The 18,252-nt window shown below is 41.8% G+C and overlaps 1 protein-coding gene across 2 annotated transcripts in view; it reads left to right on the top strand.

Annotated features, from left to right (window-relative positions):
* BCOR (BCL6 corepressor) overlaps positions 1-18,252 on the top strand; it is a 588,412-nt gene that overhangs the window by 274,695 nt on the left and 295,465 nt on the right. For both annotated transcript variants that reach the window (XM_044072315.1, XM_044072314.1), the window contains exon 8: positions 13,875-14,200. In XM_044072315.1, the coding sequence (XP_043928250.1) occupies positions 13,875-14,200 (326 nt within the window). The remainder of the gene's footprint in view (positions 1-13,874; positions 14,201-18,252) is intronic.

Here is an 18,252-nt window from a genome sequence, read left to right as displayed (position 1 = left end):
TACTTAAACAGAAAATGTTGACAAATACTGAATGTTCAGAGAACAAGGAATTGCAGGATTTATTGCATGCAACTGAACAAGTGGGAAAGCATACTTTGCAATGTGGTTATGATTCATAAAATCTGCCTGATCATGTTAAAGCAAAATTATTAGATGCACCATTACAGCATGATACTTTGTTTGGTACTAAAGCAGAAGAGGTGTTGAGAATAAAATGGCGGATAAAGCAAAATCCATGCAGACAGTCAAGGATTTCTTACAGGTACAGCCACCCAGGTTTAGCAGGAACTGGCCTTCTAAAAATTGGTCCTTTCCAGTCTCAGACAGACCACAAAGAGGCAGATACAGGCGTCCCAGAGGCAGATCTCAGCCCCAAGGCTCATACAGGCCTAAACAATGGGGGGCTCCTACCACCAAAAGCGGAGAAGACAAATCACAGCCTTACAGGAAACAGTCCCAATGACTTTCCTCTACCAGTTCCAGGCAGTTTTCTTTTGACAGCCCCCTTAGGGGGAAAACTAGCACTTTTTTCATCAGATTGGCAAAAGGTTACCCAAGATAAATGGGTTCTGAACATAGTGTCCCAAGGCTACAGGTTCCGTTTTCACACCCTACCAAAGTCAAAGGGAATGCCAGACCTGCCACACAATCAATGGGCAGAGGCACAAAAACAAATTACAGCCCTCATGGACATGAGAGCCATTCAGCAAGTACCACAACAAGAGCAGGGACAAGGATTCTACTCCAGACTTTTTCTAGTACCCAGGAAAGACAAAACCTGGAGACCAATTCTGGACCTATCTATTCTAAATACGATTCTGGAAGTTCCAAAATTCAAGATGTTGACTCTTCAGCAGCTACTGCCCATGCTGGGCAAGAGGGCTTGGCTAGTAACTTTGGACCTAAACGAGGCATACCTGCATGTCCCAATCAGACAATCTTGCAGAAGATACCTCAGATTCTTAGCTGGCTCAGTGCATTACCGATTCTCTGCACTGCCCTTTGGCTTGTCTACTGCACCCAGGGTCTTTACAAAATGCCTGGCACCAGTAATTGCATTTTGCAGACAAAAAAGAATTCAAATTTATCCCTACTTGGACGACTGCCTAATTCAAGCAGAGAACAAAGACACTGTTCTAGAGCATCTGGCATTTGTAAAAAGATTACTACTTGGCCTAGGGTACACAATAAACGAAAAGAAATCAAAACTAGTGCCCTCTCAAGAGATAATATTTCTGGGTGCGAGCTTAAATACAACTGCCCAGATGGTTTATCTCACGCCAGACGAGCAAAAACAACTGACTACTTACTTCAAGAAATTGGCAACAAAAACCCACTTATCTGCAAGGAAAATCCTGCAGGCCTTGGGTTTCATGGCATCCTGCATTCTACTAATTCCATATGCCAGACTGCATATGAGGAAACTACAATGGTATCTGAAGTGTTTGGACTCAGCATTGCCACAGCCTGGAGACAGTAATTGCACTCATTCCCTGCCTACAATAGGAGTTTCGATGGTGGGCAGAAGCCTGTCACCACAACAAGGGTCTGCCATTCAGTTTACCCACAGCCAGACAGACACTGACAATGGATGCATCAGATTATGCCTGGGGGCCCATATGGCAGGAAAATGTATTCAAGGCACATGGCCTGCAAACCAGATGCATCTTCACATCAATCAAAAAGAGATGCTAGCTGTTCAAAATGCCCTGACAGCTTTTAAGGACCTGCTTCATCCAGGACAATTACTGATAAAGACAGACAACACTACGGTCATGTGGTACATAAACAAGCAGGGAGGTACTCATTCCTACCCCCTCTGCAGACAAGCAATGACATGGGACACAGCATTGGCCTTTCAAGTTCACCTACAAGCACAATTCCTGTCGGGAAAAACAAATACTCTGGCAGACGAACTAAGCAGAAACCTCATGGATCCCCGCGAATGGAAACTGGATCCACAAGTCTTCGGGATGATAATAAGGAAATGGGGATGCCCAGACATAGATCTATTTGCCTCCCCTCACAGCTGTCAATTGCAGAGATTTTGCACAAGGATTTACCACAAGCAAGCATGGAAAATGGACGCCCTATCATTCAGCTGGAAAAATCTAATAGTATATGCTTTTCCCCCACTACCTCTCCTTCCCAGAGTACTCCTAAAGGTCAGACAAGAGAACTCAAAAATGATTCTGATTGCACCAGACTGGCCACGCCAGTCTGGTACCCAATCCTGAAGAGCTTATCTCAAGGTCCAGCATGGATATTGCCTCAAACTTCTCATTTGCTGACCCAACAAAACAATCAGATCCTGCACAACCAACTCAGGACCTTAAATCTGGCAGCATGGCAGATAATGTAGCCATTCTGAACACTCCTCTTTCAAAAGCTGTTATGAATGTTATCTTGGAGGCCAGGAGGCCCAGTACCAGAAAATCTTATGCAGAAAAATGGAAGAGATTCTGTGCTTGGAACCAGGAACAAGGCCTTGACACGTCTGTACCAAACATTCCTCAGATTTTACAATACCTGACTGAGATGCTAAACAAAGGTCTTTCTTTCTCATCAATTAAGATTCATGCCTCTGCCATTTTTGCACATTACAATACGGAACCACCTATCTTCTCTCACCCTTTAATAAGGCAGTACCTCAGAGGGGCCAAACACATTAGGCCTCCAAGGAGAGCACCAATTCGGCCTGGGACCTCAATTTTGTTTTGGAAAAACTCACACTGCCTCCTTTCGAGCCAGCATCAACAGCGGATATTAAATTCTTATCCTGGAAAACAGCTCTGCTCCTAGCCATTACCTCTGCAAGGCGAGTCTCAGAGTTACAAGCACTCATGGCTGTGGAACCTTTCATCATTTTTCATCCAGACAGGGTTTCTCTGAGGACAAACCCTACATTTATGCCTAAGGGTGGTGTCCAGCGTGGCCCTCAATCAAACCATTCACTTGCCTACCCTTTACCCAAATCCACAGAACAAGGGTGAGAAAATTCTGCATTCTTTGAACATACACAGGCAGTTACGCTTCTAGTTGGACAGAACTAAAGCTTTCAGAAAGACTGAGCAACTTCTCGTGTCATATGCTGCAGGATCACAAGGAAAGGCCATCTCAAAACAGACTATTTCTAAATGGATAGGCCATTGCATCCGTTTCTGCTATTCTCAACATGGCAAGTCAGTGCCTAAGGGTGTTAGGCCTCATTCAACCAGAGCAGCAGCCACTTCAGCAGCCTTCCTCAGGGGAGTACCAACCAAAGAAATCTTAGAGGCTGCAACGTGGAGTTCAATGCACACCTTTACAAAGCACTACCACTTGCCTCTCTAGTCCAGAGCAGGCTTCGCCACTGCAGTTCTGCAGGGCCTCATAGCCTCTCCTAATCCTATTTAGCCCAGCCACCCTTCCTCAGCTTTGGGATTCAACCCAAGAGTAATGACTACAACAGTGAAACACGATGAACATAGTACAGCTGTGTACCTACCATAAATGTAGATGTTCGAGTGTATTCACTGTTGCAGTCCAGGTTTCCCACCCACCATCCCCCTTCTCTTTGCTGGGACTTATCTGCACTTCTCTATCCTATACAACCTTTTTGATGTATTTGCTTGTAGATGAAGGAAATTTTATTTTTGTGTATGCATTTCTTATTGATATATTTTTCAGCCTACCTATTTGGGGCACCTGACATCTGGGGCAAGAAAAACTGAAGAAAATGGCGTCGGCTGCATGTTTTATACCCCTGGCGCACTGACGTCAGGGAAGAGGCGACAGCAACTGACGCCGACCTAGACTTTGGAATTCTGGCCGATTGCGGGTAGCCTGCCAGCAGGATAACCCAAGAGTAATGACTGCAACAGTGAATACACTCTAACATCTACATTTATGGTAGGTACACAACTGTACTTTCTTCGTGTTTCACTGTTGCAGTCATTACATTTGGGTTATCTGCTTGCAGGTAGCCCTCAGTCGGCCTGATTAACAAAGTCTTCGGTCCTGCGTCGGTTGCTGTCCCTTCTTCCATGACGTCAGGTCATCAGGGGTATAAAATATGCAGCCGACGCCATTACATCAGTCTTTCTTGCCGTGCGGTGCCCGAAGCAGAAGCAGTTCGCAAGTGCTGGTCGTCCAACTCCTAAAATTTTTGTTTTCGAGTTTCAGAACCGAAGTCTTCAACTAAAGCTAAGTACCCCATTGGGGAAACTTTTTCTTGCTCCTTTCCGATGTCAGTAAAAGTTAATAATTGCATTACTTGTGGAAAGCAAATACCTCATAAAGATTTTCATTCGTACTGTATTCCTTGCCTAGGCCCTGACCACGATGTACCTTGCTGTCGGTTTTGTGCTTTATTTAATCAGTGCACTATCCGTCATCGGTATATTTTCACCTTTAAATATTTTGGTTCTCTGTTTAATTATCCAGAAATGTCGTCGGTTAGCCATCTGACTACCGGGATTCCGAAAAAACGCAAAGATAAAGTCAGAGACAGGCTGCCGAGGTCCAAAACTGCCGACGATGCTTCTCCTAAGCCAGTCGCCAGTTCTCCGGTACTCCGTGTGGCTTTTTCGCAGCCCCTGATACCCACTACTTCTGATTCGCAGGCCTCTACTGAGACCCATTCAGAGTCCGGAATGCTGCGAGATGCTTCATTTATGGAACCCACAGATGTTTCTACCATGGATGGATCCGGAGCCGCTGTGCAGGCACTGGCTTCTGAGGGTGTATTCAGGCCTACGGACTTGCATATTAAACTGGTGCCTCTTTCTTTACTTGGGACTAAATCTCGAACCGACGCCCAGGCCACATGCTCAGGACTCTATGCCTTAAAAAATAAAATGGCTGAAGATCTAATAACTCTAATCAGGGGTAGCCAACCCCCCCCCCCTTCTAAGAGGCCTAGGACTGAAGTTGATTATGAATCTTCGGACCAGGATTCTTTTTTTTTTTTTCTGATTCTTTTGATGATCTGGATTTGCCCTTATCTTCTTGTGAAGATTCTGATGCAGAGGACTGCATTCCCTCTGCTTCCCCTCCCGAGGATTTTTCTTTTGGGGAAACCTTACATACTCTAAGGGAGAATTTCCACTGGGAAAGCCAGGATTTTTCTGATTCAAAAAAGAGGCTTAGGGATTTCCTTCTCCAACCTCAGCATAGGCCTTTAGCTATTCCTCCTGTACTAGACATTGTTGATGATGCTTTTTCGGAATCTAGTTTGGCCCCCGATTCCTTGCCTGCTGCTCCCAGAAAACCTGACAGATACTACAGGGTCCCTGAATCCGACAAGTTCCTTTTTAAAAATCCTATTGCAGATCCAGAGGCTATTTCACAGGGGCCCAAGGGCATTAAGGCTTCTACTGCCAAAAATCCTACCCCTTCTGATAGAGACTCAAAAGCGCTGGGTAGATGGCGTAAGAAGGTTTACAATTCTGCAACCTTGGTCATTAGGGCTTTAAACTGCCAGTTTCATATGTTAAAGTATCAGCAACATGTTATTGGACTGCTTAAACAGAAAATTATGTTGATTCCTGACATTGTAGAAAATAAAGAATTCCAGGATTTAATGCATTCTGCTGAACAAGTTGGAAAACATACTTTGCAATGTGGTTTTGATTCATTAGAGGCCTCTTGCAGGGCTGCTGTTACTGGGTCTGTGCTCAGAAGGCATGCTTGGCTTAAGGAGTAATCTTTGCCTGATTATGTTAAAGCTAAATTGTTGGATGCTCCCTTAAATCAGGACCGCCTGTTTGGCAACAAGGCTGAGGAAGTTCTTAAAAAGATGGAAGATAAAGCTAAATCTATGCAAACTGTTAAAGATTTCTTACAAGTTCAGCCCCCTAGATTTAGTAGGCACTGACCCTCTAAGAATTGGTCCTTTCCAGCCCCTTCCAGGTCTTTTCAAGCCAAATCCAGACACATCAAAAAACCCAGGTTTCAGTCCCAGGGGGGACACAGGACTAAGCAGTGGGGGGGCCTCCAATTCCAAATCTGGGAGTAATAAGACTCCTCCCTGTGGTAAACTGTCTCAATGACTTCCTTTTAAAATTTGCAAGCACTTATCAACTGATTGCCCCTTTGGGGGGAAAGATTTCTCTTCATGCAAAGAATTGGGAACTCATTACCCAGGACAAATGGGTTTTATATATCGTGTCCCAGGGATACAGATTTCACTTCCACATGTTCCAAAGACATGCATCTGGAGCATTTCTCCCCGGGCCTCCGCTGAAAACAGGCTCTGTGGAACCTAGTCGGACATTCCCGGTCAACAAATGTTAAATAAATAAAAAATAAAAAATAAAAATAAAAAAAAATGTTGCCAACATGTTGCCAACACCAAGCGGGTGGCCGGACCTACCCCCAAATCAGTGGGCAGAGGCCCAAAAACAAGTACTTTCTCCCTTAAGCATGGGGGCTATTCAACTGGTACCAGAAGAGGAAAAGGGACAAGGTTTCTATTCGAGACCTTTCCTGGTACCCAGAAAAGACAATTCATGGCATCATTTCTTGGCCGGTCTACTCTAAACACCTTTTGGAGATTCCAAAATTCAAGATTCTGACTCTTCACCAATTACTTCCTATGCTAGGCAAAGATGCCTGGTTGGCAACACTAGATTTAAAAGAAGCATACTTGCACATCCCAATCAGGGAATCTAGCAGAAGATACCTACGCTTCAAAGCAGGCTACACGCACTAAGTGCCTAGCTCCAGTTATTGCATTTTGCAAGCAAAGAAGTATTCAAATATACCCATACCTGGACGATTGTCTAATTCAGACAGAAAGCCAGGGCATACTTTTGAATCATCTAGCCTTTGTACAAAGGGTTCTAACTTGTCTGGGGTACACTATAAATGAAAAGAAATCACACCTGGTACCCTGTCAACAAATTATATTCCCGGGAGCAAGCTTGAATACAACTTCCCAGATGGCTTACCTCACACCAGAGAAACAAATTCATTTGACAACCTACTTGAAACAGGTGGCCACAAAAACCCTGCTTTCTGCAAGACAAATACTGCAAGCCTTGGGGTTCATGGCCTCCTGCATTCTTCGAATTCCATATGCAAGACTGCATGTGAGGAAACTACAGTGGTATCTAAAAAGCCTATGGTGTCAACATTCTCAGGATCTAGAAGCAATGATTCTTTTCTTACCTTGCCTACACCTAGAGTTCCTTTGGTGGGCAGAGGCCTGTCACCAAAACAAGGGACTACCTTTCACACCACCCCCTGCAGCCCAAACCCTAAAAACAAACGCATCAGATTATGCATGGTGGGGGCTCACCTGGCAGGGAAGTGCATTCAGGCCAAATGGAACCCAAGTCAAATGCACCTGCATATCAATCAAAAGGAAATGTTAGCTGTACAGAATGCTCTGACAGCCTTCAAGGACCACATTCTTCCAGGACAACTAATGGTAAAGACGGACAACACCACTGTAATGTGGTACATAAACAAGCAGACTAGCCATGGCATTGTGGAACACAGCCTTGAGCTACCAAGTGCACCTATAAGCTCAATTCCTGCCAGGAAAATTAAATACACTGGCAGACGGACTAAGCAGAAACCTCATGGACCCACACGAGTGGAAACTGGAACCAAGGATTTTCAACATGTTGACAAGCAATTGGGGGTGCCCAGATATAGGCCTGTTTGCCTCTCCCCAGAACTACCAATTGGACAAATTGTTGTGGAAGAAAGGGATTAGAGAGGTTGGGCTAGAGATGTTGGATCTCTTTGTAAAGCCTGAGTACTGTAAGTAATGTCTTCTGTCTCCTAAACATGTTTAGCACTAGTTGCTAAAACAGGTGGTAGAAGTATTATAGAACTGAATTGGATATGTTTTCCCTGCAACAAATGGTTGCTACAGTGGGAAAAAGTGCTAGTTCTCTAAAGTTGTACGTTCTGTTATGTTTTTCTTAAATCACTCCATTGCTTGTTGTTGTTTTTCTTGCATTGTATTAGAAATGGAAATAGAAGTAGCTGTATATGGATCATTAAAGCATAATCTACTGCTGTCTGTTGGTTGCACCTTCTGTGAAAGTGAACTTTTTTGTAGGTAAATTACATTGTTTGCAGGCTACATACCTTATGCAAGTAAAACATTTTTGCATCAGCACATTACTTGAGTAGTGCATGTACACGTAAAGCATTATATGTATTTTTTGTTTGCATTTTAAATTACTGATAATAGCATTCATGAAACAGAACACCTTCATACAGGTCAGTCTCCTTTCAGGACTTTCACTGTTCTGTGAACAAAGAAAAATGAGTTACAGCATATAAAATTATGTCTGTAAGTAATAATGGATAGCCAGGCTTGGGTTTCTGCAAAATTGAAGTGTGCCTGTGAAATGGAAGGCACATAAGTAATCTTGAGTAATACATTGTCTAGGGCTACCTCCTTTGCATGCTACTGTAGTTTACACCTTTGTTTCAGTTTCATTCTGTAATGTAACTGATTGATTAGCATTTCTGACAAATGTTTAATTTTTCCATTGCTAGATGTTAACTGTTCATACATGAACAGTGGTATTTGGAGGGATGCTTATGTAGATAATTTCTCTTGTATTGTTTACATTGCATGCCAGCATTCTTTGAGTTTGTCAGTAGATCCTTATTTTTTTTTTTTTTGCAAGTTACTCCTTCAGAAGCTTCCAACAGTCTGTAGCACTGTCCATAACTGATTCCGTAGATGATGTCTGCACTTGCTGCCAGCATTGTCTTTTGTGGCACAGCTTGCTCTGTATTGATTTCTGTTTGATGCATATGTGCATATGACTTTTTCTTAGCAGTAGGCGTTTGTATTTGAATTGCCTGAGCATTCTGTAAATGTGTCCCTCTGTGGAAGTTTATCTAGCCTGTAGATCCTTTGACTAAATTACTTTAGCCGGGGATGTTGAATTTCCTGTAGAACATTTATAAAAATATTAGCATCAAAGCTAGCCTTAGGTTTCTGCCAGAAGGAAGGCATTATGTTCATTTATTGTAAGAGTCACTGATTCAGTACACTCCTGTGTTTATGGTAATTGGTTTAGGCAGATGTCTTCCTTTTGTTTTAACTTCCAGAATGTTTAGACATCCCAACACGAAGTTGTAGTTGAGGATGCTGCCCGACACACTGCTTGAACTGAGAGCAGCTTGCACCATTTTCTTTTTCTTTCTTTTGTTAATAGTAATTTAATTTGTCTAGTAACAGTAATGTTTATATTTAGACTGTTTGGGTTGCTCACCTCAGAGTTCCATGATCCCACTCCAAAAAAATGACTAACGAACGTGCTTTTAGAGGACATGTTTGTCAATAAGTTTCCCTGGCAAGAACTGTGCTACTTTTCAGTATAGACACTCCTATAGGGGCTAAAATTAAAAGGCCTTCCTTGAGCATTAGAAGTTATGTGTCTTTGGGATGCCTGCCACCTAGTGGGGGGTGGTCCTTTGGGACTGTCAAATAAATAATTTCTTAGGAAAACTGCATCTACTGACTTTACCAGCTACCACTGTTTTGGGGGATGGGATGGAGGATTTCAACATATTGCTGGAGGTTTTTTTTCTCAGCTTCTTTACTTTCTCAGTCACTACTTACTTCCTAATCCTTGAATTTAACTTAATAATATTTTTTTTTGCTTTTGACATGATCACCTCTTCCTATTATTTTCTTCCTTCTGGAACTATATTTATGCTCAACCCCTTTACCCTGCTGATTGATTCCTACCTGTTAATCCTTTATTTTTAACCTTAATAATCTTATGCGTTTGTTATTTGACCACACCACCTCCATTTTCTTCCTTTTGGAACTTTATATTGTATGTGTAAATATATATATATATATATATATATATATATATATATATATATATATATGGTATGCCTTGTGGACAGACATATTTCTCAGTAAGTTCCTGTTCAGTTGTTCATTTATGGAAGGCTTTACTATGATAGTTTGGACTTCAGCTATTCCCTCTTGAGAAATGCATACTTCTAGAAGTTTTGACGGATATTTGTAAGTGTTCAACAGTTTTGGACAGAAGTGTGTTCCTCATTCCTTGGAAATTGCATACATGTTCCTGTGTTTTCATGTGACTATTAATTTTAATGTATATGATTCATTTTGTTACCTTCTGTGTTACTGTTTTGGACTGCAGTACCAGTTATAGTCTTAAAATCAAAATTTTACAGTGTGTTGTTTTTTTCTGAAACTTTGCTTTCTGTTGTTGTTTTGTATCTCTTTCCAACAGAAATTTTAAGCTACTACAAAGGCATAGATTTACTGTAACATTCTGTACACAGTGAGAGTAACTATACATAGAAATAACTGAGTTACCTTAATGAATTTACTCTTGACGAAGCTGTCCAATCATTTAACTCCATCTTTCTTAATATACTAAACTCTTTTGCTCCACTCCGTACTGTTAGAATAAAGTTTAAAATATATCCATGGTTCACTAAGGCAACCGGCACCTTAATGAGAAATAGGGACAGGGCATGAAAAACTGGATGAGAAATAAACTCCCCTCTGGCTTACAAAAGTGTAAAGAACTCAGAAACCTGACAAAGAAACACATTGCTAAAGATAAAAAGGAATTCTACCGTAACCCTCCCATAGCACTAAAATCTAACCCCAATAAATTCTGGAATTCAGTCAACCAAATACTGCATCCTGGAAACCCTTCCTCGCCTAATCCCTATCCAAACAAGACACCTTATGAAACTGCCACTGTCTTTAACGCCTTCTTTATCGATACTGTATCAAAGATGATTGACACAAACCCTCCTCCTGTTAATATTTTTAATCACGCTGCCCCAACTCCTCTACATCCTTTTCTCTTCTACCTGTATCTACTATTTACATCAAACAACTACTCTCCAAATTAAAACCATGCTCTACTTCTGCCGATAATCTAACATTCCTTCCTACTTTCTCCAGCTAACGGCCGATACTTTTGCCATCCCTGTATCCGTCTTGATCAACCACTGTATCTCCGAGTCGTCTATCTGGAAAGGATTTTACACTCTTCCCATCCACAAGGGAGTAACTCCCAAGAAATCTCTAACTTTACAACTATAGCCATTCTGTCACCACTCTCCAAACTACTTGAAAAATGCATACACAAGCAAACTCTGCATTACCTGGTACAGGGAAACCTACTTACTCCTGCTCAGCATGGTTTCTGCCCAAAGCACAGTACATACACTGCCCCTGTCTCCTTCGCAAACACTATTTCCCTGGCCCGTGATAACAAACTTGTCTCCTGTTTATTTCTAGACCTTTCAAAAGCCTTTGATACCATCTCACACCCTCTCCTTCTGGCTAAACTGTTTAACTTAGATTTCTCTCCTACTATTGTCACTTGGTTTTCTAGTTCTCTCTCTGATCAAGTACAGTCCGTGAAATGGCTCTCTGCAGTCCCCCCCCCCCTTCAAAATGGGTGTTCCCCAAGGATCTTTTTTTGGGTCCATTACTGTTTAATATTTTCACCAATCTACTGTGTACTACTTGTGCCCAGTCATCTCTTGTACAATATGCAGGTGATTCTACTGTGATCACTATCTCTAACTCTCCCTCTAGTCTCATCTCTTCTACTCTGGCTGCCTTTACATCAGTGGAAACGTGGCTCACCAACAACCAACTAATCCTCCATCCTAAAAAAAAAAAAAAAAAACTCCTACTCTTTCTTCCAAAATCTCTTAACCATCTTAAATCTTCCTTCACTATTCTGTCTGTCAGTAACACCCAATAGTACCAGACACTAGCACCAAGCTCTTAGGCTTCAAAATAGATGATCAACTTAAATTTGACTTGCACATCAGTAAATGTATCAAGAAGACCCATCGGAAGCTAGGCCTTCTATACAGAAATAGAAAGTTTCTTGCTCCCAGTGCTGAAGTAACTCTCTCACACTTACCTCCTACCCAGTCTATTATATGGCTCTCAATACTCACTAACCTTAATGCCACACTACTAGCAAAACTAAACTCAGCCTATAACGAAGTAGCCAAATTCTCTGCCCAACATACTTATGTAACCTATCATTGTGTCTCACTTAAACTGTCTGGAACTACCTAACCTGCTTCTTCTCTCTCAGGTTCAGTTTATACACTATACTATACAAACCCTCCTTCTGCCCTAGCATATCTTCCTTTATATCCCACTATACTCCAACAAGATCACTCTGTAGCTCAGACCAAGACCTACTACTTATTTATAAACCTAGGACTAATAATGGGTGCAATCTATATGGCTACCATCCCGTCGTCACTTAGAACAAGCTTCCACTTCAAATTAGTCTACTAAATCGCCCAAAACTATTTAAAGGTGCGACTAAAGAACACTTAAAAACTCTCTGGTCCTGCCTCTGTACTCACCTTCCTTAAACTCCACCTACATTCTTAAACTGCCCACTAATTGACCTCTAACCTTAATTCTCATCTTCTACAGTCTTACAACTTTTTACTACCTCTCCCTAAGGGTCCTGTCAACTTCTCTCTTTCAAACGATGTTTTCCCAAGTCCTAGCTTAACCTGTCTCTTCTTATATATCCCTACCAAACATTTATCTGAAATATACAAGTGCTCATCTGTACATTCTTAAGACTATACGAAAAGAATATCTTATCTACATGCCTGATTTTAATGATGACTGTAAATATTTGTTTGCTAGATTTTTTATGTTAATAATTGCCAATAATTTGACTCTATCATCTATTTGTATTACTTGCTACTGTAAATTTTTGTCATATTGTATAAGTGCTTTGGAGCTTTTCTGCCTGGGCCTCCACTGAAAAATGGCTGTCTCAGCTCAGACTTTTTCCAATCAACAAATGTAAAATAAAGTAAAATAAATAAATAAGCTGGTCTATTCTAAGACTAGCAGCTGTCACATCTCTTAAGCTTTGCTTTTTTTCTGTCACACATTTGCAGGTTTTCACAATAAAACTCTGTCACACATTTGCAGGTTTTCACAATAAAACTTACTGCAGTAACCTCTTTTTTTTTCCAGGATCCATGTCTGTCTTTGCATGCGTGTAGTCATTTTAGTCACCCCTTCTTGAGTATTCACGTTTGTACATATTGATATTAACAAGAAAGGCATACTTTTGTCAGTTGCATCAAATGTAGTCAACAACAAAACATATTTTGCTGTTTGTAATTTGCCCCATGGTTCATGTTGCACTCTTTGAAGTTGTCCTTGCCTCATTGTGGAGCTAGAGGAATTTATTCTACCCTCCCAGTTCACTTTCCTGTTGTTATTTACAGATGACAGGTGCTGGTTTCCAGAAGTTGTTTACTTTGGCAGTTTGTAATGCACATTCTTTATTCCCAATAATATAACTGTCATGTTTGAAATATTTTTGACACCTTAACCATAGTTTTAATTTTGTCTACGTTCACTGAAATGTTGACACGTCCATGCAGTGGTGAAAATGTGCCCATTAGGTTTGACTAGTGCTGCACTGGAAAGGCAATAGCAAATTGCTGTTTGTGATGCTATAGAAATGAGAGTTGCAGAATAGGTTTCCTTTCCTGTAGATTTCCTGTGATGAGTAGAGGCTGAGAGCAGCTTCCACTTCAAATTTACAGAATTGTTTGGACCAGTCCTAGGGTGGTGGGACTGCTGAAGTTTTACATTGCATATGTAGTCGGTCTCTTGTAGTCTTGTGTTAACAGTTTTAATAAATATGTATTTGTTTTAACTACAGTGGCAGTTTACAGTTTCTCTGTGCCATAAGTTAGTGGATTACATTGTTTGTGTTTACATGTTACAAGTAATGTTTGAAGTTTCTTTTTTGTTTCTAAAACAAGTTGATCATTTAGTGGAATCACAAGTAATTGTGTTTCAAGAAACACTTAATATATATATGTTTTTTTTTGCTCTTTAGGCTTGTCTTTAGCCCCTACTTCCCCAGTCACAAAGAATTTTGCATCTTGCACAGGAAATGTTAAGCAGCCACAGACAGATCCCTTACCGCCGTTGAAACCAGCGATTAAACGGCAGAAGGTTAAGGAAGGACAGAAAGCTGATCTTCCCAGCACAGATGAAGAAGAGAAGTTTGTGGCTGCACCAAGCCTGCAGAAATACACAGACTGTGAGAAACCACCCGGAAAGCGCCAGTGTAAAACTAAACATCTGACACCACAAGAAAAGAAGCAGAAGCTGTCGCTCAAGTGTGATGATACCACAGACTTTGAGAGCTCTGAAGAAAAGGTAATACCTTCTGAAGATATGGGGCTATAAATGAGTACATGTAGAGTAAATGCATAGTTGAAAAAATAGTGAGAGAGAGAGAAAGTAATTGTGCGGAAAAATCTAATCTGCCATCATAAATGCAGCAATCTGTAACATGAACCAAACAAAAGAGTAAGTTATTGTAATCTACCAAAGAGGTTTAGGGGAATTTAGAGAGAGAATAGAACCACCTCACCTTAATTAGGAGGAATAAAACAATTTAGATACATTAGAAAGCAAACTAAATAAATACAAGGGGATAAATATAAAATTTAGTGATGAGAGAGGAGGCAGGTGATGATGCCAAAAAGCAGAGCTAAAGTCGATTAGGGGGAAGTAATTAGATTAAATAAAGTATTCTGAGCAAAGGGGTTAATAATTTACATTATGAATTCTAAATGTGCATCTCTGTAAAACAAAGTAACTAGACTGGATAATACCACTTTGGTTCTAAAATAAGCAAGGCTTGAAAAAGTAGCACCACTCAGTAACTATCCGTTTCACTAAAATGTGAAAGGCTGATACTGTACCTGATAACTGGGAGAGGGTAGATGTGATGTCACTTCTTGAAGTAGGAGAAAGGCTGTAGCAAGAACTTACCAACCAGCCCATTTGTTTTCAGCAGCAGAGAAGAATGATGTAGCCATTTTATACAGGAAATAAACTGTACCAGGAGGTCAGAGAGAGAGATGTTAACCCAGTGCACCACAGACTGAAAGTGAATTTTCTGTGACTGAAGGGATCAGTATTGTAGAGCAGAGAAAAGCTGTGGAAGTGTCCAGCTTGTATTTTAACAAGTAACAGCTTAGATAGAAACATGTCCTTCTATTCCTGTGTTGCAGTATTCTTGTTGCGGGATTTCCTGCAGTCAGGCGACTCATATGTCGGCTCCTATACAAAAGCTTCAGCTTGGCTGTTGCAGCTGCATGGGACGTCACACATAGGGCCATAAATCAGGAGCCTTAAATGTGATGTCTGCACACACAATCTTCAGAAACTTTCAGCCACAGACAACCGACACATTGTGTGTTTGCTCCTTCACATCAGACGTCGCAGTAAAGCTAAGTAATCCGTTGTTTTTTTTTTTTTTCTTCATATCTGATTGTCATTGCTTAGGCTTGGTTTGTTGTAGCAATTTATAGTCAATGTCAGGTAAAAAGGGTAAATGCCAATGAGGGCACCAGATACCTCATAAAGACTCCCATGATCGGTGTTTTTTTTTTTTTGCTTAGGCCGGGAGCACAACTATACCATTTGCAACATTTGTCAGTCGTTTGTGCCGAAGACCCTATGCAGCCATCCGGCCATGCTTAACCTCTATTTAGAAAACCAGTGCCTTAAGCGGTTAGCCCTAAGGATGGATTCCACCTCGGAGGCCATGTCAGAACCTCTGTGTAAGAAGGCCAAGATGTTCTTCGTGTTTCACTGTTGCAGTCATCACATTTGGGTTATCTGCTTGCAGTAGCCCTCAGTCGGCCTGATTATCAAAGTCTTGGGTCCTGCGTCAGTTGCTTTCTCATCTTCTGTGACGCCAGGTAGTCACGGGTATAAAGCATGCAGCTGACGCCATTACATCAGTCTTTCTTGCCGTGCGATGTTCTTCATGTTTCACTGTTGCAGTCATCACATTTGGGTTATCTGCCTGCAGGTAGCCCACAGCCGGCCTGAATACCAGATTCCTACGTCAGATGCTGTCTCCTCTTCCATGACGTCAGGTCGTCAAGGGTATAAAACATGCAGCCGACACCATTACATGAGTCTTTCTTGCCGTGCGGTGCCTGAAGCAGAAGCAGTTCGCAAGTGCCTGTCGGCCGACTCCTGAAATTTTCGTTTTCGAGTTTCAGAACCGAAGTCTTCAACTAAAGTTAAGTACCTTGTTGGGGGAACTTTTTCTTGCTCTAAACCAATGTCAGTAAAAGTCAATAATTGTATTTCTTGTGTAAAGCAAATACCTCATAAAGATTTTCATTCATACTGTATTCCTTGCCTAGGCTCTGACCACAACATACCTCGCTGTCGGTTTTGCACCTTATTTAAACAACGAACTATTCGTCTTCGGTATATTTACGCTTCTAAATATTTTGGTACTCTGTTCAATTATCCAGATATGTCTTCGGTAAGCCACCCGACTACCGACATTCCGAAAAAATGCAAGATAAAGACAGAGACAGGCCGCCTAGGTCCAAAGCTGCCGATGACGCTTCTCCTAAGTTAGTCGCCAGTTCGCCGGTACTCAGTGAGGCACTTTCGCAGCCCCTGATACCCGCTACTTCAGATTCGCAGGCCTCTACTGAGACCCATTCGGAGTCTGGTATGCCGAGAGATGCTTCAACTGTGGAACCTGCGGATGTCTCCACCTTGGATGGGTCCGGAGCCGCTGTGCAGGCACCGGCTTCTGAGGGTGTATTCAGGCCCTACTGACTTGCATATTAAACCGACGCCATCTTCTTCTTCAAGGCCTAAAACACGAATCATGCCTAGAAAGCCGACGCCCAGACCGCATGCTCAGGCCTCCATGCCTAAAAAACAAATGAATGGCTAAAGACCTTATTACTTTAATCAGGGGAAGCCAACCTTCCCCCTCTAAGAGACCTAGGACTGAATTTGATTATGGTACTTCTGATCAGGATTCTGAAATTTCTGTTTCCTGTGATGACCAGGATTTACCCTTATCTACCTATGAGGATTCTTATGCAGAGGACTCTATTCCCTCTGCTTCCCCCCAGAGGATTTCTCTTTTGGTGAAACCTTCATACTCTAAGGGAGCATTTTCCCTGGGAAAGCCAGCATTACTCTGATTCTAAAAAGAGGCTTAGGGATTTCTTACTTCTGCTCCAACACAGGCCTTTAGCTATCCCTACTGTACTAGACATTGTTAATGATGACTTTTCAGAATCTAGCTTGGCCCCTGACTCTTTACCTCCTGCTCCCAGAAAACCTCATAGATATTACAGGGTTCCTAACTGTCACAAGTTCCTTTTTAAAAATCCTACTGCGGATCCTGAGACCATTTCACAGGGACCCAAGGGCATTAAGGCTACTACTGCCAAAAATCCTACCCCCTCTGATAGAGATTCCAGGGTGCTGGATAGATGGGGTAAGAAGGTATACACTTCTGCAACCTTGGCCATTAGGGCCTTAAACTGCTAGTTTCATATGTTAAAGTATCAGCAGTATATTATTGGATTGCTTAAACAGAAAATGATGTTGATTCCTAATCCTGACTATGCTGAAAATAAGCATTTACAGGATTTAATGCATTCTGCTGAACAAGCTGGGAAACATACTTTGCAATGTGGCTTTGATTCACTAGAGGCATCTTGCAAGGTTGCTGTCACTGAGTCTGTACTTAGAAGGCATGCCTGGCTTGAGCAATCCTTGCCAGATCATGTTAAAGCTAAATTGCTGGATGCTGCCTTAATCAGGACCACCTGTTTGGCACCAAAGCAGAAGTAGTACTTCAAAAGATGGAGGGAAAAGCTAAATCTATGCAAACTGTTAAAGATTTCCTACAGGTACAGCCTCCAAGATTTAGTAGGCATTGGCCCTCTAAGAATTGGTCCTTTCCTGCCTCTTCCAGGCCTTCTCAGTCCAAACCCAGAACCAGCAGAACACCCAGGCTTCAGTCCCAGGGTGCGCACAGGACTAAACAGTGGGGGGTTCCCACTTCCAAATCGGGGATTAGTAAGACTCCCCACTATGGTAAGCTGTCTCAATGACTTAACTTTTAAAACTTCCAAGCACTTCTCAACTGACTGCTCCTTTAGGGGGAAAGGTTGCTCTGCAGGCAAAAAACTGGGAACTCGTTACCCAGGACAAATGGTTGTTAAATATAGTTTCCCAAGGATACAGATTTCATTTCCACACGTTACCAACCCCAAACGGTTGGCCAGATCTACCCCCAAATCAGTGGGCAGAGGCACAAAAGCAAGTACTCTCTATCTCTTAAGCATAGGGGCTATTCAAACTGTACCAGAAGAGGAAAAGGGACAAGGTTTCTACTCGAGACTTTTCCTGGTACCCAGAAAAGA

The sequence above is a fragment of the Protopterus annectens genome, chromosome 5.part0 (genome assembly GCF_019279795.1).
Source record: "Protopterus annectens isolate FY-2018-M chromosome 5.part0, PAN1.0, whole genome shotgun sequence".
NCBI lineage: Eukaryota > Metazoa > Chordata > Ceratodontiformes > Protopteridae > Protopterus > Protopterus annectens.
This window is presented reverse-complemented; position numbering and strand designations above follow the sequence as displayed.